The sequence below is a fragment of the Coloeus monedula genome (assembly GCF_965178545.1).
Source record: "Coloeus monedula genome assembly, chromosome: 39".
Taxonomy (NCBI): domain Eukaryota; kingdom Metazoa; phylum Chordata; class Aves; order Passeriformes; family Corvidae; genus Coloeus; species Coloeus monedula.
This window is the reverse complement of record NC_138819.1, coordinates 140,508-166,917: the sequence shown is the minus strand read 5'-3', so window position 1 is coordinate 166,917 and position 26,410 is coordinate 140,508. Positions and strand designations below refer to the sequence as shown.

The window sequence follows — 26,410 nt, the reverse complement described above, 5'->3', positions numbered from 1 at the left end:
GGAAAGGATTCTCCGAGGTGGGGACCGGGGTCAGCAGCGGATCCTCGCAGGCGTGCGCCTCGCAGTAACTCAGCAGCTCCGCCGCCGCCTTGGACACCTGGCACAGGGAAAAACGGGGTCAGGGACCCCAAAAGCACAACTGGAACCCCCAAAAGCACAACTGGAACCCCCAAAACCACCCTGGAACCACAAGAACACACCTTGAATCCCAAAATCCACCCCTGGAACCCAGAATTCAACTCTGGAACCCCCAAAACCACCCCCTGAATTCCTGAATTCCATCCTGAAATCCCAAATGCGCCTTTTGAATTCCCCAAATCACACCTGGAACTCCCAAATTCAACACCTGAGCCCCCAGAAACACCACTGAGCCCCCCCCCCCAACTGTGAAATCCTAAAAATGCACCTGGAGCCCCCCCCAAACACCCCCCGAGTTCCTAAATCCAACCTGGAACCCCAAAATTCGACCTCAAAATCCTAAATCCTCAAACCTCAAAATCCAACCTTGGAGCCCCCTGAAATCCCCCTGTAAACCCCAACTCCAACAACCCCTGAAATCCCAAATCCACCCCCGGAACCTCAAATTCAACCCTCAAATCCCAAATCCTGCCCTTACCCCTCCTTTTACCCCCCAACCACCCCCAAATCCCCTTTTTACCCCCCCAAACCTCCTTAAACTCCCCCCAAACCCCTCTAAACCCCCATTTTACCCTCAAAATTCTCATTTTACCCCCCCGCAAATCCACTTTTAACCCCCCAAATCCCCTTTTTACCCCCCCGGACCTTCACCCGGCACAGGCTGGCCTCGATCTTCAGCTGCTCCACCATTTTCCGGGCCTGGCCCACGCTCAGGGTGCTGCTGGGGGGGGGCTCGCCCTTCATGGGGGGGCTGCGGGGGTACCCCAAAATTTGGGACCCCCCCAAAACCCAAAAACCCCACAAAAAATAAAAAAACCCGAACAAAATCCCCAAGAAAAATGAGGTTCCCCCCTGAAAAAACCCCTCTCCCCCAAAATCCTCCCCTAAACCTTCGAATTTCCCCCCCAACCCCAAAATTCTCGGCTGAACCCCCACAAAAATCCCAAATTTTCACCCCAAATTCCCCCCTCATTCCCCCCCCCCCCCGATAAAATTTCCCCCAAATCCTCCCAGGACCCCAAATCCCCCCAAGTCCCTCCCAAAATCCTCCCCTAAACCCCAAATTCTCTCCCCCAAATCCTCCCCCCTCATCCTGACGCCCCCAAACCCACCCCAAATCCACCCCCGGACCCCAAAAATTGACCCCCATATTCTCATTTTTGCCTTCCCCCTCCCAAATCCCAAATTTCCTTTGCCCCCTCCCCAAAATCTCCCCCAAAATCCTCCCCAAATCCTCCTCCCCCATCTTTCCCCCCCCCTTTTCTCCCCGTTTTTCTCCAAAATCCCCAATTTTTTTTGTCCCCCCCAATCCCCCTCCCCCCGCCCCCAGGACCCCCCAAAATCCCCCCGCGCCCCTCCCCCACCTCTGCAGGACCCGCGGCCGCTCCGGTCCCGGCGATGCTCGGAGGGGGCGGGGCCTGGGGGGGTGGGGGAGGGGAGGGGGCCACGCCCCTCCCCCACCGCGCCCCCTCCTTTCCCCCTCCCCAATTTGGGGGGGTCAAAAATCCTCTCCCCCCACCACAAAAAATGGGGGGGTTGCGCACGGTGGGGGAAGGGGAGGCTCAGGGGGACCCCCTCCCAAATGTTGATCCCCCTAATCCTTCCAGCCCCCCCTAAATCGCCCCAAATGGCCCCAAAATCCCCCCAGGGCCCCTCAAACCCCTCATGGACCCCCTAAATCCCACCTTGGACCCCCAAAGTTCCCCCCCAAATTCCCCCACGACCCCCCCCCCCCCTTTCTTAGACACCACCAGGACCCCCCAAAACTCCCCCAGGACCCGAGAAGCCCCTCCAGGAGCCCTCCCAAAGCCCCTCAGACCCCCAAAACCCCCTCGGGACCCCCAAAAAGCCCCCCAAGCCCCCCAGTTGCCATGGAGACGGGGCGGGGCCCGGCGGGGCCGCATTGGGCGGGGCGGGGGGCGGGGCCAGCGCGGGCGGGCCCGCAATGGGCGGGCCCGGGGGCGGGGCCAAGCCCGCGATTGACCAATGAGATGGGGAGGGCGTGGTTTAGAGCCGGAAGCGGCGGGCCCGGGGGCGTGGCCAGGGCGTGGCGGGAAGCGGGAGGTGCCGGCACTCGGTAAGGGCGCGAGAGGCCCCAAAAACCCCCAAAATTACCCCAAAAATCGACCCCAAAACCCCAAAAATCACCTTAAAAAAAAACTAGAATCCCATTCGGCACGCCCGAAATCCCCTCGGCACCCCCCACATCCCTCAAAATCTCCTCAGAAACTCCTCCGGGACCCCTAAAATCCCCTCCGCAACCCCGAAAATCTCCCCAAATCGCCCCAAAATTCCGCCTAAACCCCCTCTTGGACCTCCAAAACTCAACCGGGCCCCCGAAAATCTCCCAAACTCTCCCCCAGATCCCCCCGGGACCCTGAAAACCCCTAGGGCATCCCTAAAATCGCCCCAAATCTCCCGAAAATCCCCGAAAATCCCTCAACCCCCTGCCCCAAATCCTCTCCGGGACCCCAAAAACTCCCCCAGGACCCCTAAACCCTCGAGTTACCCCAGATTTTGGGGCTGGGGACGGAATTTTGGGAATCCCCTACAAACTTTGGGACGGGGCGGGGAGGGGGGGGGGGGGGGGAATTTTGGGGTTGTCCCACACATTTAAGGTTTCCCCATAAATTTTGGGAATCCTCCACAGATTTTGGGGTTGGGGAGCGGGGGGAATTTTGGGGTTCCCCTATAAATTGCGGGGCTGCTCTCGGGGCGGGGGTGGGACTGAGGCCCCGCCCCTCCCCCCATTACCTCTCCCCTTCTTCCCGCGGCCCCTCCCCCTCCCGTGGGGCTCTCTCCCCTCCCCCACCCCACGCCGGGGGGGCCCCGGGGGTCCCGGCTGCCCCTCCCCCCCCCCGCTTTGGGGGCGCCCCAGAGACTTGGAGGGTTCCCCGCAGATTTGAGGCTGAGGAGGGAGTTGTGCGGCGGCCCCAGAGATTTCAGGCGTTCCCACAGATTTTAGGGTCTCCCCATAAATTTTGGGAATCTCCCACAGATTTTGGGATCGGAGGGGGGGATTTTTTGGCGGTTGCCCCATCGATTTCAGGAGCTCCGCATAGATTTCGGCGTTGGAGTTGGATTTTGGGGCTGCCCCCCAGATTTGGAGTTATCCCATAAATTTTGGGCTCCCCCACCCCCCAGATTTCGGGGCTGCTCTGGGGGGGGGAGGGGGGGGGTGTGGCTGGGGTTCTCCCCTCCCCCCGTAACCTCTCCCCTTCTTCCGCAGCTCCTCCCATGGGGTTCCCCCCCTGTCCCTCCCCTCCCCCGCTCCGGGATGGCTCCGGGGGGGTTCTCGGCCGCCCCTCCCCCCCCGCTCCTCACCTGGGGGGCTCAGCTGGGCCGGGGGGCGCGGCGGGCGCTGCTGCGGGGGGGGCTGGGGCTGAGCCTGGCGCTGCTCCTGCTCTGGGCCTCGCTCTTCCTCTACGGCTCCTTCTACTGGGCCTACCTGCCCGCGGCCGCCGTGCTGCGACCGCTGCACCTGGCCTTCAGGTGGGCGGGGGGCTCGGGGGGCTGGGGGGGCTCGGGGGGCTCGGGGGATGGGGACCCTCCCCCTTCTATGGCCGTGATTTGCACTGGGGACCGGGTTCGGGTGGGGCTGGGGGGGTCCAGGTGTGTCCAGGTGTGCCCGGGTGGGGCTTTTGGGGTGGTTCTTGGGGGCTCTGGGAGGCTCCCAGGGGTTGGGGGGGTCCTGGGGAGTTTGGGAGTTCAGGGGGGGTTTGGGGGATGTGGGAACCTAAAAAAGAAATCCTAACCCAATGTCCTGTAGGGTGCCCTGAGCACCTGGTTCAGGTGTGTCCAGGTGTGGCCGGGGGGGTTTTGGGGAGGTTTGGGGGGAGTTTGGAGTGAGGGGGGGATGAGTGACCCTAAAATAATCCCCTAAAAAAAATGGTAAAAAAATTCCCATTGGGTTTCCTGAGCACACCTGGGCCAGGGGGGTTCGGGGGTTTTGGGGGGGGGGGGATTGGGGTATTTGGGGGTTTGGACCCTGATTCCCCAGCCCTGACCCCTTTTTTGGCCCCCCCAGGTCGGACTGTGACAGCCCCGGCCCCGAGCTCTGCTCCTTCCCCTCGGCCAATGTGTCCCTGCTGGGGGAGCACCGCGAGAAGGTGCCTGAATGTCCCAAAATCTGGGGGGGATTTGGGGCTGGGGGTGCTTAAAAAAATCCTAAAGATGGGGGGGGGAGGTGGGGCCAAAATGTCCTGAAAATATCCTAAAAAATGGGGGAATGTGGGGCTAAAATATCCCAAAAATTTGGGGAATTTGGGGCTGGGAGGACCCAAAAATACCCTAAAAGAATTGGGGAATTTGGGGCCATAACATCCTAAAAATATCCTTAAAATATGGGGAGGATTCAGTGCCAAAATATCCCCACAATTTCAGGGAATTCGGGGCCGGAGGAGTCCTAAAAACACCCTTAAAATAATTGGGGATTTTGGAACCAAAATACCCTGAAAATACGAGGAATTTGGGGTTGGGGGATGCCAAACTAACCTAAAGAAAAAGGGGAAATGTTGGGGGGGGGGGGTTTGGGGTGGTTCCGGAGCTGTGGGGCTGCCCCCAGGTGCTGCTCTACGGGCAGCTCTACCGGATCTCGCTGGAGCTGGAGCTGCCGGAGTCGCCGGTGAACCGCGAGCTCGGCATGTTCATGGTGACCCTCACCTGCTACGGGGCCGGCGGCCGCCCCCTGGCCACGGCCGCGCGCTCGGTGCGGCCCCACGGCGACCTGCGGGGCTGCCAATGGGGGTGGGGGGACCCTGTGGGGCTGGGCAGGCTCCAGGGTGGGATTTGGGGGAGATTTGGGGTGGATTTGAGGTGTCGAGTGGGATTTTGGGGGAGTGGGGTTCAGTGGGGTTTGGGGTCTGGGGTGGGATTTGGGGTGGGTTTGAGGTCTCTGGAGTGGGATTTGGGGTGGGTTTGAGGTCTCTGGAGTGGGATTTGGGGTGGATTTGAGGTCTCTGGAGTGGGATTTTGGGGGGGTGGGGTTCAGTGGGGTTTGGGGTCTGGGGTGGGATTTGGGGTGGAATTTGAAGGGTCTGGGGTAGACTTTAGGGAGATTTGGGGTGGGATTTAAAGTCTTGGGTTGATTTGGGGGGATTTGAGAGTTCCAGGGTAGAACTTGAAGCCTCTGGAATTGCATTTGAGGTTTCTGGGTTGGGATTTCGGGGAATTCTGTGCATTTGGGGTGGATTTGGGGGAATTTAGCCCCGTTTCCCCCCTCTCCCCCCAGGCCATGCTGCACTACCGCTCGCGGCTGCTCCGGGCCCTGCACACCGCGGCCTTCGCCGGCCTCTTCCTCAGCGGCTTCGCCGAGCAGAGCCAGACCCTGGAGCTGGAGCTGATGGGGCGCTACCGCGAGGACCCCGTGGGTCTGGGGGGTCCCAAAGGGGGCTTGGGGGTCCCAGGGGGGTTTTTGGAGGTCCCATGGGGGTTTGGGGAGGGGTACCAGTGGGGTTTGGGGGCTCTTAGAGGGGCCTGGGGGCTTCTGGAGGGATCGCAGGGGGTCCCAGGAGGGGCTTTGGGGGTTCCCAGAGGATTTTGGGGTGTCCCAGCAGGGTCTGGGGGGTCCTGGGGTTTTTTGAAGGGGGGTTTTGGGGTGTTTTGGTGGGTCCCAGCATATGTTGGGGGGGGTCCCAGGGTCTCTGAGGCCCTGGTGCCCCCTCCCCAGTACACCCCGACCGTGGGGGCGTTCGTGGAGATCCGGAGCCGGCGGGTGCAGCTCTACGGGGCACGGCTCAGGGTGCACGCGCACTTCAGCGGGCTCAGGTGGGTGGGGAGGGGTCCCCAGGGGTCCTGACCCCCCAGCGGGACCCCAAACCCCACAGCTCAGGCCCAGCCCCTGCCCTGTGTGTGTCACACACACCTGTCCCCGTCCCCGGTGTCCCCCCGTGTCCCACCTGTCCCCCCCATGCCAGGTACCTGCTCTACCACTTCCCGCTGACCTCGGCCGTGCTGGGCGTGGCCGGGAACTGGACGCTGCTGGCGCTGCTGACCCTCGGGGGGTACCTGCAGTGGGGGAGGGGCACCCGCCGGCCCCGCCCCCCCCCGCAGGTGAGCCCGGGCTGGGGGAGGGGCGCTGGGGGGACCCGCCCCCCACCTGAGCTCACCTGTGCCCCTCCCCCACCCCCACAGGACACGCGGAGCGAGGGAGGAGCCCCCGGGGAGGGGGAGGGGACAGGTGAGAGGGGCGGGGGAGGGGCTGGGGGGGGAATTTGGGAGGGTTTTTGGGGGGATTTCTCGGGGAGATCTTGGGGACGATTTGGGGGGGGTCTTGAGGAGATTTTGGGGAGTATTTTAAGGAGATTTTTGGGGGGTTTTGGGAAGATTTGGTGAGGATTTTGGGGAGGTTTTAGGGGAGATTTTGAAGAGTTTTTGGATTTGGGGGGAATTTGGGGATTTTGAGGGCAGATTTTAAGGAGATTTTTGGGAAGATTCTGGAAGGATTTTGGGGAAATTTGGGGGGACTTAGAGGAAATGTTGGGAGGATTTTGGGGAGATTTTTGGAAGGGTTCAAGGTGATTTTTCCCCTCCCCTACCCTCAGATCTTTCAGCCTCTCCCCAAAATTCAGAGGAACCCGAAGTCGTGGGAGCCTCGGAGCCGAGCGAAGGTGGGGGAGGGGCAGCACCCCAAAAATCCCGAAATTCTGGCTGGGGGTGGGGGAGGTTTGGGGTGGGGAAGGGGCCCAAATTTGGTGCTGGGGGTGCTGACAGCCCCTCCCCCCCCAGGCCCACCCCTGCTCAGCGCTGCCAACGCCGCCCCCAAGGAGGAGGAGGAGGAAGAGGAGGAGGAGGAGGGGCAGGAGGAAGAGGGGGTCACCCCCACACCCCACCCCCACCTTCCGGACAGCCCCTCCCCCCGCCAGCGCCATGTCTGCTCCAGCTCCTGAACCTCCCCAAATTTTGGGGGACACCAATAAAGGCTTTGACTCTCACCCCCACCCAAAAAAGAGCTTGGTCTTGTTTTTTTTTTTACGAGGGGAGGGGAACTGGGGGGTGGGAGACTCTTAGGGCCCCTCAAATCTCCCCCAGACCCTCCCAGGACCCCTCCAGATCCTCCAACCCACCCCAAACCCCCCCCCACCCAGTCAGCCCAAGGAACATCTGGGCCCAGTTCAAGAATTTTGTGGGCTTTTTTGGGTGTTTTGGTTGGGTTTTGGGGTCACTTTAGGGCAATTTTTGGGGTCGTGCCGGGACTCGCTCACGCCCGGCGCACTCGCGCCGTGTTTTGTCCCCTTTCGGCCGCCATCGCCTTCGCCGAGACCACGTGACACAACCACGTGACACGACGCCCGGCGCCGCCATGATGGCGGCGGGCGGCGGGGCCGGGCCCGGCCAGGCCTTGGAGACGCTGCTGGAAATGGGCTTCGGTGCCCGGCGCGCGTGAGAGCGGGGACACCGCGGGGACAACCGGGGACACCTGGGGGGCGCCGGGGGAGGGGTTCTCATCTTGCCCGGGGGGTGCCCGGTAGCTCCGGTAACGGGAGAGGGGCCGGGAATGGGGCCCTGGGGATACTGGGGGGCCCGGGGTTTTGGGGGGCCCCGGTGACTCCCCCGGTCCCGCAGGGCGAAGGCGCTGGCGCTGACCGGGAACCGCGGAGTGGAACCGGCCATGGACTGGTGAGGGCGGGGACCCCCAAAATCCCCCCGGGACCCCCCAAATCCTCCCCCCAATTTCTGGGGACCCCCCTGACCCCCGTGCCCCCCTCCCCCCAAGGCTGGTGGCTCACGAGGACGACCCCGACTCGGACTCGGACCCCGAAATCCCCCCGGATTTAGGGGGGCTCCCCTCAATCTTGGGGGCGCCCCGGCAGCCGCCGGCGGAGGAGGACGAGACGCAGAAGTGAATTTTGGGGGGGACTGGGGGGGGAATTTGGGAGCTCAGGGGATAAATTTGGGGGTTCAAAGGGAGAATCTGAAGGTTCGGGAGGAAAATTTGGGGGTTCGGGGGGAACTTGGGGGGTTCAAGGGGAAATTTTTGAGATCTAAGGGGGGAATTCTACGGGCTCGGGGGGGAATTGGGGGTTCAAGGGGGGATTTAGGGGCATTAAGAGGGAAATGTAGAGGTTCAAGGGGGAAATTTGGGGGCTTGGGGGGGGGGAGTTTCCCAGGATTTTGGGGTTCAGGGGAGGTCTGGGGGATTCCCCCCGGGGTTTTGGGGATCGGGACGGTTCAGGGGGTACCCCTGAGTTTTGGGGCCCCCCAGGCTCCTGACGGAGGCGGGGCAGGAGCGGGAGCGGCGGCGCCGGGGGCAGGAGCTGGCGAAGCTCCGGGAATGGCGCCGGGACGAGGAGCGGCGCCGGGCGGCCGAGGAGCGGCGGCGGGACAGGGCCGAAGAGCGCGCGGCTCGGTGAGGGGACGGCCCCAAAATCTGTTGGAAAAAAACCCCCCAAATTCTCGCGAAATCCCAACGTTTTCCCTCGGGACTTTTCCCATTAAAAACCGCGGGAGGGGCTGAGTCCTCCGAGCCGCCAGGGGGCGCCAAAGCCGCGGGAGGTGCCCTCACGAATCCTGGCGGGACCCGAGGAGGTTTTGGGGGGCCCAAAAACCCCTCAGGACCCCCTCAAATTTTGGGGACCCCCACAAACTCCCACCCTTAAACCTTTGAGGACGATCACCAAGCCCTCAAAGCTCGGGGGTTTCCCCAACTCCCCCACCCAGAGGACCGGGGACCCTCTAAAATATGGGGACTCCCAAACTTTTGGGGAACGTGCCCAAAATGTTGGGATTCTCCCCTGTTCCCCCAGGCAGAGAGTGCGGGAGAAGATTGAGCGGGACAAGGCGGAGCGAGCGCAAAGGGTGAGAGGGATCCCAAAGGAGATTCCAAAAGACTGGGGGGGGATCCCGACGGGGTTTTGGGGATCCCAGAAGGATCCAATGGGATCCAGCCCCACCGGCATCCAACAGATTCCCGTCCCTCCCCCAGTTTGCCCCTGTCACCCCAGAGCCGCCCCCGGTGACGCCCCAGGAGCCGCCGGCGCCGCGGGAATACGACCAGTGCCGGATCCAGGTACGGATTGTGGGGATCCCCCGGGATTCCGGGCGGTCCCCAGGGGATCCTGAGGGATCCTGACCTTCCCCCGCCCCTTGCCAAGGTCCGGCTGCCGGACGGACGGGCGCTGACCCAGAGCTTTCGGGCGCGGGAGCCGCTGGCGGCCGTGCGGCTCTTTGTGGAGCTGCACCGGGACACGGCGGGCACTGGGAGCACTGGGAGCACTGGGAGCGGCGGGAACGGGGAGCCCCGGAGCCCCCCGGAGCCTTTCAGCCTCCGCACGGCCTTTCCCCGGCGCCTCTTCACCGAGGAGGACATGGAGAAACCCCTGCAGGAGCTGGGTGAGGCAGCTGCGGGGTGCTGAGCGGGTTTGGGGGGAGCCTCGGGGCATTTGGGAGGCCTTGGTAGATTTAGGGAAAGGTTGGGGTTGAAAAGGCTCCTTAGAGGATTAAAGAGGTTTTGGGGAGTTTGGGGGGGGGTTTCAGAGGGAGTTTGGGGGGTCAGAAGGGGTCTTTTGGAGGGGTGTCACTATTTGAGGGATTCTCAGAAAATCTGGGGGGGTCCTGAGCAGGTTTGGGGTGATTCAGGGCTTCCAGGGGGGAACGTCTGTGGGGTTTTACGGTAATTTCAGGACTTCAGGGGATCTTTTTGGGAGTCCCAACGTGTGTCCTCCCTCCCTTCTAGGTCTGGTCCCCTCTGCCGTCGTCATCGTGGCCAAGAAAGAAGGGAGCTGAGGGGGAGACACCCCCAAATCCCCCCCCAAACCCAAATAAACCCGAGCTGTGCCCCCTCCCTTTGTCCTGTCCTGTGTCCTCCTCCCCAAAACCACAACTGGGGGGCTCCGAGCAGCTTTATTGGGGCGCGGCCCCCCCTCAGGGCTCCCTCCGGCGCTGCTTTCCCATGGGGTCGGCGAGGATGATGATGCCCCAGGCCCCCACACCTGCGGGGGGAGACCTGGCGGTCACCTGGGGGCCCTTCCCCACCCCGACCCTGAGCCCCCTCCCCATCCCCTGAAGTTCCGGACCCCCTCGTTGCCATGGCAACCCCGAATCCCCGTCCCTCCCCAACCCCAGCCCCCCCCCCCCCCATTCTCTCCCCACCTCGTTACCATGGGAAACCCCCACATTTTTCCCTCATGGCGACCCCCGCGCCCCCTCCCCGTTATTCCCCCCCCCGTTATTCCCGCGCCCCCCCTTCCCTCACCGGCGGCGAAGATGATCTGGGCGAGGGCGCCCATGGAGGGGGGGGCGCCCTTTCTCATGGTGCTTCGCGGCCCTTGGTAGATCCAGATGGCGGCCATCAGCAGCCCCGCGCCGCTCAGCAAGCGGCAGCTCCAGCAGCCGCTCAACAGCGGGCGCGGCGAGGCCGAACCGGGCCCCGGCACCGAGACCGCGCTCGGTGCGGCCTCCGCGCCCGGCGGGGACATGGCAGCACCAGGAGAGGCGCCGGAAGTGTCCGTGGTTTATAACAGTCCGGGCGCGAGCGCAACCGCGCATAAGAGTTCCGTGTGCAACCGCGCCAAGCGCGGAAGGTTCCGGGGGGGAGGGGGGGCGGTCACCGGGAAACGGTGACTGAGGGGCTCCCGGTGGTCTCCCGGTGTTGGCGTCACTTCCGCCACGGCACCCGACGCTGCGCCACGTTGTCGTCGGTCTCGGCCGCCTCGCGCAGCGCCGCCATGATCAGCTCATTGTGGCGCCGCCGCTGCGATAAACTCGTGGAGTCCGCCCCGGGCTGCACCTGCCGAACGGGGAAAACGGGGAGATCACGGCCGGTCCCGGCCCCGAGGCTTCCCCACCGCCCCCTCCCCGTACCTTCAGCGTCTGCTGCCGGTCCTGCTCACCCCCCGCCATCGCCACCCACAGCAGCAGCCCCAGCGCTACCGGGACGGCGCCGCGGACGAGCGCCACAGGCCAGCGCGGGTCCACCGCCATCGCCCCCGTCCCGCCGCGGCCGCTCCGCCCTTTCCGGGGCCGCTCTGGCCCGCGTGGAACCATAGAGACGGATGCTGGGAGGACCGGGAATCCTCCTCCCCCCACCCCGGTGATCATAGAGACGGCGGCTTGGAGGATCGGAAACCCTCCTCGCTGTTTCCGGGGCCGCTCTGGCCCGCGGGGATAATCGAGACGCCGGCTGGGAGGACCTGCGGATCCCAGCCTCACGGGCGGCAACGGGGGAACGGATCCCCCTCGACTGCCGGGAACGGGGTTACGGAGCGGCCCCAGCGCGGGGAAGGGGACGGAGAACCCCCGCCCCGGGACGCGCTGCTACCGAAAGAAGACACGAGATCAATGTGGTTCAGAGAGATTTATTAGCGATTTTAAGTCCAAAACCAGCCCGTCTGCCGCCGGCGCAGTCCCGCGACGTTCCCCGTCCTTACGCGGACCCTGCGGAGCAGAAAACGGCGGTTAAGCGGCGGCCCCGTGCGTTTCGGAGCTCCCGGGGCGCGCCACGGCCTTGTCCCGGCGTGTGAGGGTGGGACCGGCGGACGCGACCGCCGGCACCGAAGACTTCGCGCCGGTCGCTGCTTTCCCTCCGCACATCACAGACCCCGGCACGGGGCCGCCAGGGCCCGCCAAGAACGGGAGGATCGTCCCGGTGTTTCCCGCCCCGTTTCAGGCCCGATCCCACCCACAAAGACAGAAGCAGCACCCACCGCTCCGAGCGCCAAAAGACGAAACAATGGCGCCTCGCCCCCTTTTATATATCCCAGTTGTGGGCGGGTCCGCTGCGCTTTCGACCAATCAGAGACGGCAGCGCGCGCCCACCAACCAATAAAAGCCCTTTAAAAATAAAAGGGCGCGGCCTAAACGAATTTATAACATAGGCGAGGCTTCCGCGACAGCAGCCAATCAGAAGCCGCCCCACGCGGGGACGGACCAATGATATTCACAGGAGGGACGCAAGGGGCGGGGTTCAGTGACCGGAAGTGAAGCCAAACCGGAAGTTGTGCCCGGCGCACACGTGGGGGCGCAATGGGGATCGGGGGCAAAATCAACCGGCCCCGAACGGTGACCGGGGGGCCTGGGGAGGCCGAGGAGGGGCTCGAGGAGGGTCTCGGTGGCAGGGAGAGGCCCGGGGGTGGCGGGAGTCCCGGTAATCGGCACCGGGCGGTCTTAGGGTTTGGGGAGGGGGCTCCGGTAGTCCCCGGTCCAGGTGTCCCCCCGGTGATCCCCGTTCTTCCCCGCAGGAGCTGCGCAAGAAGCTCTTCAAGCGGCGGCGGGAGCTGGCGCGGGGGCGGCGGCAGAAGCGGCGGTGAGCGCTCCCCCCCCCCGGTGTCCCCTCGGTGTCGCCGCCGGTGCCGGTGACTGAGGGGGGGTCTCGGGGGGCTCTCCGGTGCAGGTCGGTCTCGTCGGTGCCGGCCCCGCTCTGGGGGAAGCGGCGGCGGAAGGAGCTGAAGCGGCTGCGAGGGGCGGCCAAGAGGGGTGAGCACCGGGGGGAGGGGACCGGGAGGGACACCGGGGGTCGTACCTGGCCTTTGACCCCCTCCCGGTGTGTCCCCAGCGCTGGAGGCGGCCGTGACCGAAGCGAAGAGGCCGCAGAAGGAGAAGGAGACTGGGACGGGGACAGGGGACAGCGGCGGCGACGTGGAGATGGCGGAGGTGGCACCGGGACCGGAGTGACCCCTCCGGTGCCACCAGTTCATCCAGCTGGGGTCACCTGTCCCTCACCGGTGTCCCCAACACGTCACCACTGTCCCGTCGCTGTTCCCGGTGTCCCCGACATGTCACCAGTGTCCCCAGGCGCTGTCCCCGGTCCCCCACCAGTGTCCCCAGCAATAAACTCGTTCTCCTCTGTCCCCGTGTCTGTCCTGGGGGAGGGGACACGCCCGACGGACACCTTTAACGGTGACACCACGGGGTGGGGATGGAGGGAGGGGCGGAACCATCGTTCGAGGCCGCAGGGGTGGGGGGGCTTCCGGGGCAGGGCGCCCTTGGCGCATGCGCAGCCGCACGGCCCGGCCCGGCCGCCGCCGCCATGTCGGCCCTGTGCGACCCCCCGGGCGCCGCCAGCCCCCCCCGGCCCCCCCTCAGGTACCGCCGGGCCCCCCCGCGCCTGGAACCGGCCCTTGGCTCGGGCCCCCCCCCACAGGGTTGGGAGAGGCGATCCCCGGGACCCCCGGAGCTGGGCTGGACTCCCCCATAGAGACCCCCGGGACCCCTCGTAGGGTTCGGAGCGGCCCCGTCAGCGACCCCCGGTTCCCTTAAGTGGCCGCCGGGCGTCCCATTCCGGTGTTCTCCCCGGTTAGAGACACCCCCCCCACCCCGGTCTGGGACCCCCGGGCGCCGCCGCTGCCCTTCAGCCCCCCTGGGACCCTCCGAGACCCCGGCCCGGCCCCTCACACCCTGGGGGGGGGGGAAGTTCTGGGTGTCCCCCCACTCCTTTTTTCCTCCGTTTTAACCCCATTTGTCCCCTCCCCAACGCCCAGGAGGTGCCGCTGTCCCCAGGTGTCACCCCGGGGGGCGTTCCCGTCTGCCCCCCACCCCTTTTAACCCCCTTTTCCCCCCTCCCCAGCGCCCAGGAGCTGTCGCAGGAGGTCAAGGCCTTTCTGAGCGGGCTGGACCCGGTGCAGGGCACGCCCCTGTCGCCCCCCGCCCACGCCCGCTGCGCCCTGCGCCTGCTGCGCTGCCTGCCCCCCGCCCGCCACGCCGCCCTGCAGCACCTGCGCGGCCTCTTCGACGACCAGGTGTGCTCGCACCTGCTCCAGCGCGAGGGCAGCGCCCCGTCCCCCGCCCCCAAAGCCTCCCCCGGCGCCGAGGTGGTGCAGGAGGTGCGGAGAGCGCTGGCCGAGCTGGTGGCCGCCAACCCGCGGGCGTGGGCGCCCAACGTGGCCGCCTGGGCCAGCGAGCTGATGGGGCAGCTGAGCAGCAAGTACGCCGGGAGGCCCGGGGTGCCGCCCCCGGCCAGCCTGAACGAGCTGCTGCAGCTCTGGATGTCGTGTCCGGCCACCAGGGCGCTGCTGGACATCTACAGCCAGTGCCTGGCCGCCATGGTGGGCAGCTGTCCGGACGCCTGCGTGGACGCGCTGCTGGACACGTCGGTGCAGCACTCGCCGCACTTTGACTGGGTGGTGGCCCACGTGGGCTCCTCCTTCCCCGGCACCATCATCAGCCGCGTCCTGTCCTGCGGCCTCAAGGATTTCTGCGCCCACGGCGGCGACGCCGCGGGGACGGCCACGGGCGACAAGCGCGTGCCCAAGATCGCGTCCGTGGTGGGCATCCTGGGCCACCTGGCCTCGCGCCACGCGGGCAGCATCAAGCAGGAGCTGCTGCGGATGTTCCACGAGAGCCTGGGCTCCACCCGCGAGCACCACAAGGCCACCGTGCCCTTCCTGCTGCAGCTGGCGCTGATGTCCCCGACGCTGCTGGCCACCGTGTCCCCAGAGCTGGTGGACTCCCTGAAGCCGCCGGTGCTGAACCAGCTGCACCAGCACTTCTCGGCCATGCCCAGGGACGAGCTGGACGGCGTGGTGGGCGTAGTGGTGCACCTGCTGTGCCACACCTCGGCCGGGGCGCTGCGGACGCTGCGCTTCCTGCTGGCCACGGCCGCGCCCGCCTCGGTCATCACGGCGCCGGGGCCGGCGCTGCACGAGGGCGTCCGCGAGGCCTGCGAGCGGCTGCTGCAGCTGCTGCTGCTGCACCTGCACAAACTGGTGCACGGCCGGAGCTCTCCCAGCCTGGCCGAGTGTCCGGCGCGCCCGGTGCCGTTCCTGGACGCTCTCCGGCCGCACGTGCGGGAGCTGTGCCTGGACACGCTGCGGCTGGAGCGGAAGCGCTGCCTGTGGCAGCACCAGCTGCTGGCCCTGCTGGCCGTCCACTCGGCCCCCCACGGCGCGGCCGAGGCGCTTTTCTTCCTGCTGGCGCTGGCCAGGACGCCCGAGGAGCTGGCGCTGGCGCCGCAGCTGCACGCCGGGCTCTGCGCCGTCCTGCCGGACCCGCTGCCCGCCGCCATCACCGCGGCCGTGGCGCAGATCCACGCCGGCCGCCTGCCCGAGCCGCAGCTGGCGCAGCTCCTGCGCAACCTGGCGCTGCTGCTGCAGCACCGCGAGGGCGACGGGGACGGCGGTGACCCCGCGCTGGGCGCGGCGCTGGCGCGGCACCTCCCAGATCTGGCCCAGCTGCTGCTGCACCCGCGGCCGGAGGTGGCCGAAGCCGCGTGCCGCCTGCTGGCCGCCTGCCCGCTGCCCCGGGCGCTGCCCCCGGCCCACCTCCTGCCGGCCGTACGGGCGGCCGTGCGCCGCTTCTTCGCGGGGCTGTGGCTCGGCGACGCGGCCGCGCTGGCCCCCGGTGTGCGGCTGCTGGCCCGGCTCAGCGCCGTGTCCCCCGCGGCCGCCAAGGCCGTGCTGGCCCAGCTGGTGGAGGGGGCCCTGCGTGGCCGCAACGCCGAGCTCTTCGGGGGCACCGCGGAGCCGCCCGGCCACGAGGACGCGCCGGTGCCGCCCGCGGTGTCGCTGCTGGACACCAACCAGCGCTTCACGGCCGGCCTCAACACCTCGGGCGGCGTGTGGTCAGTGTTCCACGCCGGGGTCATCGGCCGCGGGCTGAAGCCGGCGGCCGGCACCGGTCAGCGCGCGGCCGAGGAGCTGAGCCGCAACACCCAGACCTTCCTGAGCCTCGTCCTGCGCTGTTGCCGCGGCTCCTGGGCGGCCAGGCCGGGGCTGGGGGTCAGCGCCGAGGCGGCCAAAGCGGTGGCGGCCGCGCTGGTGGAGGCCGTGTGCCCGGAGGCGGCCGGAGCCGAGCTGGCCTGGCCGCCCGAGGAGCTGGCCCGGGCCACCGTGGAGCGGGACCTGCGCATCCTGCGGCGCTTCCGCCAGCACCCGCTGCTCTTCCCCCTGCTCCGCCTCGTGGCCGGCGGTCACCCAGCCCTCTGCTACTGCTCCGTGCTGCTGCGGGGGCTGCTGGCCAGCCTGGTGGCCCACTGGGACGCCTGCAGGGCCAGCAGCACGGTGGCCTCGCCGTGGCACCTGCGGGCGTCGTGCGCGCTGGTGGCGCTGCTGGCCGAGGGGTCCCTGCTGCCCCCCGTGCTGGGCAACATGCACGAGCTGTTCCCGGAGCTGGCGCCCTTCGAGGTGCACCTGCTGCTGCTCAGCGTCTGGGATTACCTGCGGGAGAACAGCCCCCTGCCCCAGAAATTCACCTTCCAGCCCGAGCTGGGCGTGTTCCGCCGGGACTTTGGGCGGGATGGGGACGTGGGGAAGCACCTGGCCGTGCTGCACAGCGTCCTGCACAGGAACATCCACCGGCTGGGGCTGCTGGCGGGGAGGTTCTACCCCTGAGAGGCTCCCCAGAGTGGGGGTTTGGGGTTTGGGGTTGGGGAAGCGGGGGGAGGGGGTCGGGTGTGTGCACGAAAATTCGGATTTGTAATAAAAAAGAGCAGAAAGGAGGAGCAGGTGTGGAGTGTGGGTGGCCTGGGGGGGTCTTAGGGGTGTCCAGGACGTCCTGGAGTTGCTGGGGATGGTGGTGGGAGCTGTTTGGGGGATGCTGGGAGGATCTAGATGGGTTGGGACGGGGATTTAGGGGGTTTGGGTGAGGGTTTGGGGGGTCCTGGGGGTGTTTTGGGGGATCTCAGGAGAGTCTGGAAGTGTCCAGCGGTCGTTGGGGGTGTCTGGGTGGGTTGGGAGGGGGTTTGTGGGACGGCTTGAGGGGTCCCGGGGGTGCTTTCGGGGGTCCCGGGACTCTCTGGGTGTTTGGGGGTCCCGGGGAACTCCTGATCCCCGCCCTGTCAATCACCCGCCTGTCTCCGCCCATTGCTCCCAACCGACCAATCAGCGCCCTCTCTCCGGCCGTAGTCACGCCCCTTTCCGAGGCGGCACGACCGGTTTGTGGGCGGGGCCTTGCGCGTTCGGCAACCAATCAGAGCCGTGCTCTGCGGCGGGAACGCGTCAGTTCCGGCGGAAGCGGAAGCAGCCGCGGAAGCGCCGGTGGCGGCGGGAGGATGTTTTACCACGTGAGCGGCACCGGAGGGTCACGTGTCTCACCGGGGGTCACGTGCCAGACCGGGGCGGGGTCCCGCTGTCCCCTCGGGGGGGTCCCGAGGGTCCCCGGTGTGGGGGCCCGGTGTCCTACCGGCGGTGCGGGGTGGTCCCGGTGCCCTGACGGGGATCCCAGCGTGTTCCTGGAGGGGTTGGGGTGGTCCCGGTGGGGTCCCGGTAACTCCCGGTGTCCCCCCAGATCTCCCTGGAGCACGAGATCCTGCTGCACCCGCGCTACTTCGGGCCCAACCTGCTCAACACCGTCAAACAGAAACTCTTCACCGAGGTGGAGGGGACCTGCACCGGGAAGTGAGCGGGGGGGACCGGGAACGCCCGAAGATCCCCCAAAACAACCCCGGGACCCCTTAAAGCCCTCCCTGAGGCACCCCCAACCCATCCCAAAGCCCCGGGACACCTCCAGATCACCCCAAACCCTCCAAAACACCCCCAGGAGCCCCCCAAATCCCCCAAACCTCCCTGAGACACCTCCAGGTCCCCCCAAACCTCCCCTAAACCCCCCCAAACCCTCCCCAGACCCCCTCTCTGACTGCCCTGTGTGTCCCCCCCAGGTACGGCTTCGTCATCGCCGTCACCACCATCGACAACATCGGCGCCGGGGTGATCCAGCCCGGCCGGGGCTTCGTGCTCTACCCCGTGCGCTACAAGGCCATCGTCTTCCGGCCCTTCAAGGGCGAGGTGGTGGACGCAGTGGTCACTCAGGTCAACAAGGTGACTCGTTTCGGGGGTCCTGAGGTCACCTGGGTGCTCAGAGGGGCAGTTTGGGAGGTCCCCTGGGGTCCTGAGGGGGTCTCGGGGTCACCCAGCTCCCCAAAGTGAGAGTTCAGGGGGTCTTGGAGGGGTTCTGGGGTCTCCCAGGTCATCCAGGTGACACTTCTGGGGGTCCCATGGGGTCCTGAGGGGGTCCCGAGGGTCTGCAGGGCCCTGACCCCCCGTTTTTGTCGTTTTGTGTGCCCCCAGGTCGGGCTGTTCACGGAGATCGGGCCCATGTCCTGCTTCATCTCGCGCCACGTGAGGGGGGACACCCCAAAAGCGCCACCGGAGGGGAGGGGAACCCCTAAAAGGGACATGTGGGGGGGTGGGGACATCCCAAAAAGTGTCACTGGGGGGGTGGGGACACCCCAGAAAGGGTCACTGGGGGGGTGGGGACACCAAAATCCCCCCTGGGGCTCTCCCTGACCCTCGAATTCCCCCCATTTCCCCCCCTTTCCCACAAATTTCCCTTGGGGACCCCCAATCTCCCCCCAGATCCCCCCTGGGGACCCCCCCAATCACTTGGGACCCCTTTCCCCCCCAAAACCCCTTTGGGGACCGCCCTGACCCCCCCCTGTCCCCCCCAGTCCATCCCCTCCGAGATGGAATTCGACCCCAACTCCAACCCCCCCTGCTACAAAACCGTGGACGAGGTGAGTCCTGGGGAGTTCTGGGGGTCCCCAAATGTCCCCAAGGCCCCCTCCCCCCCCCGGGGGGTCCCCAGGCCCCCCCTGAGCCGTCCCCTCCCCCCCAGGACATCGTGATCCAGCAGGACGACGAAATCCGGCTCAAGATCGTGGGGACCCGAGTGGACAAGAACGACATCGTCAGTGGGGGAGGGGGGGAGCTCCCGGAATTTGGGGGGAATTCCTGACATTTGGGGGGTTCTGTGTCCATTTTGGGAGGGGGAATTCCCGAATTTGGGGCAATTGCTAAACTTGGGGGGGGAATCCTCAAATCCAGTGAGGCAATCCTGAATTTGGGGGGAAAATCCCAAAATTCGGGGGGTCCTGTGTCCATCCTGGGATGGGAAATCCCAAAATTTGGGAGGGAAATCCCCAATTTTTGGGGGGAATCCCCAATTTTGGGGGGGTCCCCAGTTCTGGTGGGGGGTCCAGGTGAGCCTCTCCCCCTCCCTGTGCTGACCCTCCCCCTTCCCTCCTCCCCAGTTTGCCATCGGCTCCTTGATGGACGATTACCTGGGTGAGTTTTGGGGGGGTTTTGGGGTGGGGGGGACCCTAAAATTTGGGGGGGGGGTGATTTGGGGGTCCTGCCCCTCTCATCCCTTCTCCTTCTCCCCCCAGGCCTTGTCAGCTGAGCACAAGGAGCAGCCGGGACCCCTCCCCAATTGTGCCCCCCCCAGTTTCGTGTTGCCCCTCCCCAAATTTTATGTTCCTCCTCCCCAATTTTGGGGGTTTGGGTGGTGGGGCCACCGCCAGAGCTGGGGGGGCTCTGCCTTTCTCCGCCATATTCCCAATAAAAGCCTTTTTCTCCCACTTTCCACTTTTTCCTCTTATTTTTGGGGGGGAGTCCTGGAATTGAGGGGGGTCCTTATGTTAATGGGCGCCCCACCCTTTTGTTGCCGCTTTAAGGTGGCATCGCCCTTTTAAATCCCCCCCCCCCACCCCCGGTTTCCACGGCAACCCCCCTTGTCGGTGCTTTGCGGCGCCGCGCGCCACTGTCGCGCTCTCTCCCCCACCTCCGCGCTTTGCGGCCGCCGCGCCGGCCTTCTCTCCGCGCTCTCCAAGATGGCGGTGTCCGGGGTGAGTGCGGCCGCCGCCGCCATCCGCCGCCATCCGCTGCCCCCCGCCGCCCCGGCGCCTCCCCGCCGCCACCGGGGCACCTGCACGGCTCGGAGGATGCGGCCCGGGCGGGTTTGGAGCCGCGGGGATGCTCCGGGGGGCGCGGATGGCGGCGAGATGGGAGGGGGGGGGGCCCTGAGGGGAGCCGGGGCTGGAGCGCGGGGTGGGTCCGGAGGTGGGGGGGGCCTGGGGGTGTCCCCTCGCCTCGTGTGGGGTTGTGCCACACCCTTGGGGACACTCGGGGACAGCTGTGACCCCCCAATGTCCCCCCAGACCCCCAAAACCTGGGGGGTTTCAAGGCTCTCATCACTGCAGGACCCAGCTTTGAGTGCCCCTGATCGGGACCCTTGGTCAGCCCCTGTCACCCCCGTTTTCCCCGCACCCTTGGGGACATTTTGGGGATCCCCTGAGCCAAATCTCCCCCAGATCCTGCCCACCCGCCCCAAAGACTGGGGGCTTTTCAAGGCCCCAGTCCCTGCCCAGCGCTGCAGGACCCAGCTTTGAGTCCCCTTTTCGGGGCGCCCTGTGCCACCCCGGTGTCCCCCAGCTTTGGGGACGCCTGGGGACAGCCGTGACCCCGTTTCCCGCAGACCCTGTACACGTACCCCGAGAACTGGCGGGCGTTCAAGGCCCTCATCGCCGCCCAGTACTCGGGCGCTCGGCTCCGGGTGCTCTCGGGGCCGCCCCATTTCCACTTCGGCCACACCAACCGGACCCCACAGTTCCTGCAGAAGTTCCCCGTGGGCAAGGTGGGGCCTCAACCCCAAAAATTTGGGGTTTGGGAGTTTTGGGTTCCAGCCCTGCACGCCAAAAATTGGGCAGTTTCAGGTGGGGTTTAGGGGGATTTGGGTTTTTTGGGGGAATTTAGGGAATTGAAGGTTTGAGGTTTTGGGCGGATTTGGGGTTGGGCTTTTTGGGGAATTTGGGGTTTTGGCGGTGACTTGGGTTGGTTTTGGGTTTTGGAGTTTTGGGGGAACTTGGGGTTGAGTTTTGGGGGGGATTTGGGGTGGGGTTTTGGGGGATTTGGGGTGGGAGGGGTTGGTGTTTTGGGGGGATTGGAGGAGGATTGGTGATTTGGGGGGATTTGGGGTTTTGGGGAATTTGGGGTGGGGGGGGTTGGTGTTTTGGGGGGATTTGAGGAGGGTTGGTGTTTTTGGGGGAAATTGGGGTTTTGGGGGGATTTGGGGTGGTGGGAATTTGGGGTTTTCACCCCAAATCCCCCGGTCCCAGGTTCCGGCGTTCGAGGGGGACGACGGCTTCTGCGTCTTCGAGAGCAACGCCATCGCCTACTACGGTCAGGGGGGGTCCCTGGCTTCACTGGCCCCTTAATGAGCTTTGTGCCACGCCGTTAATTAGCCCTCGTGGCTGATGAGTTCCCCTTTGCCCGCAGTGAGCACGGAGGAGCTGCGGGGCAGCACCCCCGAGGCGGCGGCCGCGGTGCTGCAGTGGGTGAACTTCGCCGACAGCGACGTGGTGCCCCCGGCCAGCACCTGGGTGTTCCCCACGCTGGGCATCCTGCACTACAACAAACAGGTCTGGGGGGACTCGAGGGGGGGGGGTTAGGGGTTTTGGGGGGTGGTTCTTGGATTTTTTTGGAATTTGAGGTTTTTTGGTGGGTTTTTTTTGGGGGGGGGGGGGGTCCTGGGGTATGATTTGGGTGGGGTTTGAGGCTTTTTTTTGGCCGGTCCTGGGGGAGATTTCAGGGGGTTTGGGGTTTTTTAGGGGGTTAGGGGTGGTTTTGGGGTCCCCTCCCTAATTTTGGAGCCCTTTCCCCAATTTTTGATGCCCCCCAGGCGACCGAGGTGGCGAAGGAGGAGGTCAGGAGGGTCCTGGGTGTCCTGGACGGGCACCTGAAGACCAGAACCTTCCTGGTGGGGGAGAGGGTCAGCCTGGCCGACATCAGCCTGGTGTGTGCCCTGCTCTGGCTCTACAAGCAGGTACGGGGTCACTTGCGGGGTTTTGGGGTTGTTTATGGGGTTTGGGGGGGACTTGGGGTCATTTAGGGGCTCTGGGGGGTGTCGCTGTCCCTTTCCAGGTGCTGGATCCAGCGTTCCAGTGGGGTTTTTAGGCTCCCAGGGGTATTTGGACTGTCCCAGGTGCGCTTTGGGGTGTCCCAGAGAGTTTTAGGGTTGTCACTGTCCCTTTCCAGGTCCTTGACCCCGCGTTCCGGGGTCCCTTCGGGAACGTGAACCGCTGGTTCCTGACCTGCCTGAACCAGCCCCAGTTCAAGGCTGTCCTGGGAGAGGTCCAGCTGTGCCAGAGGATGGCCCAGTTCGACGGTGAGGGGACACCAGGGGGGGACAGGGACACCTGGGGACCTTCTTGGGATCTTGTGTCTGCTCCAGGGATAATTTAAAGGGGAAAAAAGAGTGACTTCAGGGTTTTTTGAGAAGAAAAAAAAAAATAGTTTTAGGGTTTTTGTGGGGAGTTTAAAGGGTCTTTCTAGGGATTTGAAAGGGTGGGAAAAGGGAAATTTCAGAGTCATTCTGAAGGAAAAAAAAGGGACTTAAAAGGCTTTTTTTGGGCTTAAAAAAGGGCAGAAAAAGCAAGTTTTAGGGGAATTTTAAGGGGTTTTTTTGGATGGAAAAAACCCCAAATTAAGCTGATTTTTGGGTTGGGACAGCCAAGAAATTCGCGGAGAGCCAGGCCCGGAAGGAGAAGGAGACCCCCAAGAAGGAGAAGGAGCCCCCCAAGAAGGAGAAGCCCCCCAAGAAGGAGGAGAAGCGGCCGGAGCCAGACGAGGACCTGGACGAGTGCGAGCAGGTCCTGGCAGCCGAGCCCAAGGCCAAGGACCCCTTCGCCCACCTGCCCAAGAGGTGGGGGGGCACCTGGGGGGGGGATTGGGGACATTGGGGAGGGGTTTAGGGCCGTCCTGGGGATGTCTGAGGTCACTGGAGGGGCACCTGGGGGGGTTTGGGGGCACCTGGGGGGGTTTGGGGGCACCTGGGGGGGTTTGGGGTCATTCTGGGGGGGTTTGGGGGCACCTGGGGTGTTTGTGGTCACTCTGGGGGTGCTGAGTGACCCCTCTGTCCCCTCTGTCCCCAGTCCCTTCGTCCTGGACGAGTTCAAGCGCAAATACTCCAACGAGGACACGCTGGGGGTGGCCCTGCCCCACTTCTGGGAGCACTTTGACCGCGAGGGGTGGTCGCTGTGGTACTGCCAGTACCGCTACCCCGAGGAGCTCAGCCAGACCTTCATGAGCTGCAACCTCATCACCGGTGAGCCTTCGGCCTCCTCCTCGCCATCCTCGCCATCGTCATCTTCATCCCTGTCCTTGTCCCCACCCTCGTGTCCCTCCTGTCGCCCTGTCCTTGCCCTTCCCCGAGGAGCTCAGCCCGATCTTCGTGAGCTTCATCGTCCTCTTCATCTTCCTCCTCTTCCTCGCTGCCCTTCTCTCTCCTTTATCTCCTTTCTTTCTTTCTTTCCCTTTCTGCTCCTTCTCTCTTTTTCCTTTCTTTTTTCCCCTCTTTTTTTCCCTTTTTTTCCCCTCTTTTTTCCCTCTCCTTCTCCCTTCATTCTCTGTCCCTTTTCTCCCGATTTTCCATCCCTTTTTACCATTTTTCCGTGCCCCAGGGATGCTCCAGTGCCTACACAAGTCCCTTTTTTCGGTTTTCCATCCGTTTTTGCTGTTTTTTTCCCGTTTCCCAGGGATGTTCCAGCGCCTGGACAAGCTCCGGAAGAACGCCTTCGCCTCCGTGGTGCTGTTCGGGAGCGACCACGACAGCAGCATCTCGGGGGTGTGGGTGCTGCGGGGGCAGGAGCTGGCCTTCACGGTGAGAGTTCCCCAAAAAACCCCAAAATGCTCCCTAAAACGTTCCTTGAAATCCAGAGAATGGGGTTTACGGAGAGAAAATCCTGAAAAAACCCCGCTAAAATACCCCAAAACGTCCCCAAAATTGGGGCTCTGGGGGCTGCGGGGGGAGGAGCTGGCCTTCCTGGGGAGAATTCCCAAAAAATCCCAAAATATCCCCAAAAATCCGGTGCCATGGTGAGAAATTGTCAAAAATCCCCCCCAAAAATATCCCAAAAGTCCCCAGTTTTTTGGAATCCTGTAGTTTTTTGGTGGTTTTCCCTGGTTTTTCCCTGTTTCCCAGCTGTGCAGGTGGATCACGACTCCTACACCCCAAAAACCTCCCTAAACCTCCCCAAAAGCCTCAAAAATCCTTGGGAATCCCGTATTTTCTTGGGCTTTTTTTCCCAGAAATCCAAATTTTTTGTTGCTAGTTCCCATTTTTCCCTGGTTTTTCCCCATTTCCCAGCTGTGCCCGGACTGGCAGGTGGATTACGAGTCCTACACGTGGCGCAAGCTGGACCCTGACAGCGCCGAGTGCCGGACACTGGTGACGGAATATTTCCTGTGGGAAGGGGAATTCCGGCACGTGGGGAAGCCCTTCAACCAGGGCAAGATCTTCAAGTGACCCCCCGGAGTTCTGGGGTGAAATCCTGGGATTTCGGGGCCCTTCCCGACCTCGGGGGGTTCCGGTTCTCCAGCCCCGATCCAATAAAAAAGCTTCGAACAGGGCGAGAGTTTGGAGTGGTTTGGGGTTTTTGGGATGGGTTTTGGGGGGAATTTGGGATATTCTGAGGGGCTGGGGGGGGGGGTTGGGGATATTCCAGGGAGATTTGGGGATGTTCAGGGGGGTTTTGGGGATATTCCAGATGGGTTTGGAGAGGTTTGGGGTTATTCTGGAGCGGTTTTGGGAGGCTTCCCCAGTTTTTCCCCAGTTTCCTCCTTTCCACAGCCGCGCCCTCCTGAGTCACCCCCGGGTGGGGACAGCACCACCCCCCCCCGCTACACTGACCCCAGTGTCCCCCCCGGGGCTGTCCCCAATGTCCCCCCTCGTGTCTCTCCCCCCTTTGTCCCCTTGCTCCCCCCTCGGGCAGTGTCGCTGTCCCCCCCCGGCGTCCCGTCCCCGGTGTCCCCTCCCCAGGGCCCCCCCCGGGGCCCCTCGGCCGCCCCCGTCCCGGTGCCAAATTCCGCGGTGTCGGCGGGGCTGGGGGGGGACAAGGGGGGACACGGAGGGGACACGGAGGGGACGGGGGACACCTGGCAGTGCCCCGGCGGGGGACACGGGGCAGCCCCGGCACCACCGAGGGGCGCTGGTGGCAGCGGAGGGGACGTGGGGACATCGTGATGGACACGGGGACAGCGCGACACGGGGACACCTGGCACGGGCGTGGCACCGCCCGGGGATTCCGCGGCGCTGCCAGGCGGGGCCGCCCTGCGCCGGGCCACGCCCCGGTGTCACCAGGTGTCACCAGGTGTCACCGCCAGGCCGAGCTGGGCCACGCCCGGCTGTCACCAGGTGCCCCTGGGCAGTGCCACCGTGTGAGCTGCCACCACCCCGGTGCCACCAAAGTGCCACCGGGTGCCCCTGGGCGGTGCCACGGCCAGGCTGAGCCCCACCCAGGTGCCACCAAAGTGCCACCAAAGTGCCCCTGGCCGGTGCCATCGTGAGCTGCCACCACCCCGGTGCCACCAGCCGCTGCCTCCCCGCCCGTCCCTGTCCCCTCCCTGTCCCGCGGCTCTCCAGGACCCCCCGTCCCCGGGAATTCGGGAGTTCTAGGGGTGCCCCCCCCGCTGCCCCCCCCACACCCCCCTGTGACCCCCCCGTTGTCTCCCACGTGTCCCCTGGCACGGCCCCCCCGCCCCGCCGGTGGCCCCGGGCCAGCGCGGAATCCCAAACATCCCAAATCCCAAACAGCGCCGATCCCAAACATCCCCCCGCGCGGGGGGGCCGCTCCCTGCCTCCCCTCCCCCTCCCGCCGCTCTGGAGGGGGCCCAAAGTGTCCCAAACCCCCCCCCAAGGCGCTGCCACCCCCTCCGTGTCCCTTCCAGCGGTGCCACCACATCTGGAGGTGACAGCTGGAGCGGATTCCCCCCCCCCGATCCGCCCTTTTGAGGGGGGGGGGGTCACCCCCGCCCCGCCCCCACCCCCGAAATCGCGGGCACCCCTCGGGCTGAGTGGGGGTCCCTGGGTGTCCCCCGGGTGTCCCCTGGGTGTCCCCCGCCCCCGCCGTGGCGCGGGGCCCGGGGAGGGGCGGGGGGGATGAGGCAGCGCTCGGGAATGCGCCGGGATTTGGCACCGGAGGCGCCGGGACCGCCCGGGAGCGGCCCCAAAACCGCCCGGAACGGCCCCAAAACTGCCCTAAAACCAGCCCCGGGAACGGCCCCAGATCGGCCCCAAAACAGCCCCGGAACCGGCCCGGGATCGGCCCCAAAAACGCCCGGGAACGGGCCCGGGAATGGCCCCGATTCCAACGGGAACGGCCCCAAAACAGCCCCAAAACGGCCCCAAAACGGCCCCGGTTCCACTCGGGATGGCCCCGGAACGGCCCCGATCCCACCGGGAACGGCCCCAAAACGGCCCCGGAACGGCCCCGGTTCCACCCCGGAACGGCCCCAAAACTGCCCCAAAAAGGACCCGGGAATGGCCCCGATCCTACCGGGACCGGCCCCAAAACCGCCCGGGATCGGCCCCAAAAAGGACCCGGGACCGACCCCGGAGGGGCTGGAATGGGATAAAAATTACCGGGAACGGGAACGGGAACGGGAACGGGGCTGGGGAGGACACGGGGAGGGTCCCACAGGTGGGGAAAGGGGGGTCGGGAAAGGGGGAATTGGGGGGAAATTGGGGAATTTGGGGGTTCACGTGTGGGAGAAGCCCCGGATTTTGTGGAGATTGTGGCTCCCAGTATGGACTGGGCCAAACTGGGAGCAGCTGTGGGAGGTCTGGGGGT

At 65.3% G+C, this 26,410-nt stretch overlaps 9 protein-coding genes across 10 annotated transcripts; 6 read left to right on the top strand and 3 right to left on the bottom strand.

Moving 5' to 3' along the window:
* Positions 1-4: 4 nt before the first annotated feature.
* GNG3 (G protein subunit gamma 3) lies at positions 5-1,710 on the bottom strand (the record flags this gene model as incomplete). The annotated part of the gene is made up of 3 exons (XM_082300236.1): positions 1,503-1,710; positions 784-889; positions 5-97 (listed from the first exon to the last, which is right to left on the bottom strand). Coding segments are annotated over exons 2-3 (192 nt in total), but the record flags the coding sequence as incomplete, so codon positions are not given.
* Positions 1,711-2,015: 305 nt separating this feature from the next.
* On the top strand, positions 2,016-7,069 carry BSCL2 (BSCL2 lipid droplet biogenesis associated, seipin). Its single transcript, XM_082300344.1, has 10 exons — positions 2,016-2,215; positions 3,368-3,630; positions 4,166-4,247; positions 4,703-4,846; positions 5,369-5,503; positions 5,807-5,904; positions 6,054-6,189; positions 6,271-6,316; positions 6,681-6,746; positions 6,865-7,069. Exons 2-10 carry the CDS (start codon positions 3,416-3,418, stop codon positions 7,023-7,025), a joined length of 1,083 nt encoding a protein of 360 aa, XP_082156470.1. The 5' UTR covers positions 2,016-2,215; positions 3,368-3,415; the 3' UTR covers positions 7,026-7,069.
* A 218-nt stretch (positions 7,070-7,287) lies between these two features.
* Positions 7,288-9,917, top strand: UBXN1 (UBX domain protein 1). The gene is made up of 8 exons (XM_082300408.1): positions 7,288-7,518; positions 7,702-7,755; positions 7,853-7,978; positions 8,342-8,485; positions 8,883-8,934; positions 9,062-9,145; positions 9,231-9,468; positions 9,812-9,917. The coding sequence occupies exons 1-8, from the start codon at positions 7,439-7,441 to the stop codon at positions 9,859-9,861; spliced, it is 828 nt and encodes a 275-aa protein (XP_082156534.1). The 5' UTR covers positions 7,288-7,438; the 3' UTR covers positions 9,862-9,917.
* Positions 9,918-9,922: 5 nt separating this feature from the next.
* Positions 9,923-10,591, bottom strand: DMAC1 (distal membrane arm assembly component 1). Its single transcript, XM_082300409.1, has 2 exons — positions 10,331-10,591; positions 9,923-10,067 (listed from the first exon to the last, which is right to left on the bottom strand). Exons 1-2 carry the CDS (start codon positions 10,551-10,553, stop codon positions 10,000-10,002), a joined length of 291 nt encoding a protein of 96 aa, XP_082156535.1. The 5' UTR covers positions 10,554-10,591; the 3' UTR covers positions 9,923-9,999.
* A 132-nt stretch (positions 10,592-10,723) lies between these two features.
* On the bottom strand, positions 10,724-11,100 carry UQCC3 (ubiquinol-cytochrome c reductase complex assembly factor 3). The gene is made up of 2 exons (XM_082300410.1): positions 10,939-11,100; positions 10,724-10,864 (listed from the first exon to the last, which is right to left on the bottom strand). Exons 1-2 carry the CDS (start codon positions 11,056-11,058, stop codon positions 10,733-10,735), a joined length of 252 nt encoding a protein of 83 aa, XP_082156536.1. The 5' UTR covers positions 11,059-11,100; the 3' UTR covers positions 10,724-10,732.
* Positions 11,101-12,078: 978 nt separating this feature from the next.
* Positions 12,079-12,765, top strand: LOC309584331 (uncharacterized protein C11orf98 homolog). Its single transcript, XM_082300294.1, has 4 exons — positions 12,079-12,135; positions 12,315-12,379; positions 12,467-12,549; positions 12,629-12,765. Exons 1-4 carry the CDS (start codon positions 12,100-12,102, stop codon positions 12,745-12,747), a joined length of 303 nt encoding a protein of 100 aa, XP_082156420.1. The 5' UTR covers positions 12,079-12,099; the 3' UTR covers positions 12,748-12,765.
* A 303-nt stretch (positions 12,766-13,068) lies between these two features.
* Positions 13,069-16,400, top strand: INTS5 (integrator complex subunit 5; the record flags this gene model as incomplete). Its single annotated transcript, XM_082300267.1, has 2 exons — positions 13,069-13,158; positions 13,640-16,400. Exons 1-2 carry the CDS (start codon positions 13,103-13,105, stop codon positions 16,398-16,400), a joined length of 2,817 nt encoding a protein of 938 aa, XP_082156393.1. The 5' UTR covers positions 13,069-13,102.
* A 494-nt stretch (positions 16,401-16,894) lies between these two features.
* POLR2G (RNA polymerase II subunit G) lies at positions 16,895-19,363 on the top strand. 2 transcript variants are annotated; one of them, XM_082300233.1, is made up of 8 exons: positions 16,907-17,071; positions 17,296-17,405; positions 17,666-17,825; positions 18,075-18,125; positions 18,455-18,520; positions 18,622-18,693; positions 19,037-19,070; positions 19,172-19,363. In XM_082300233.1, exons 1-8 carry the CDS (start codon positions 17,060-17,062, stop codon positions 19,183-19,185), a joined length of 519 nt encoding a protein of 172 aa, XP_082156359.1. In that variant the 5' UTR covers positions 16,907-17,059; the 3' UTR covers positions 19,186-19,363. The 2 variants fall into 2 exon arrangements, with proteins under 2 accessions (XP_082156360.1, XP_082156359.1); XM_082300234.1 differs by lacking the exon at positions 18,075-18,125 and having other exon boundaries at positions 16,895-17,071.
* A 208-nt stretch (positions 19,364-19,571) lies between these two features.
* Positions 19,572-24,191, top strand: EEF1G (eukaryotic translation elongation factor 1 gamma). Its single transcript, XM_082300406.1, has 10 exons — positions 19,572-19,630; positions 20,260-20,418; positions 20,900-20,963; positions 21,060-21,202; positions 21,463-21,606; positions 21,819-21,948; positions 22,293-22,485; positions 22,715-22,887; positions 23,318-23,442; positions 23,929-24,191. The coding sequence occupies exons 1-10, from the start codon at positions 19,616-19,618 to the stop codon at positions 24,085-24,087; spliced, it is 1,305 nt and encodes a 434-aa protein (XP_082156532.1). The 5' UTR covers positions 19,572-19,615; the 3' UTR covers positions 24,088-24,191.
* Positions 24,192-26,410: the final 2,219 nt, after the last annotated feature.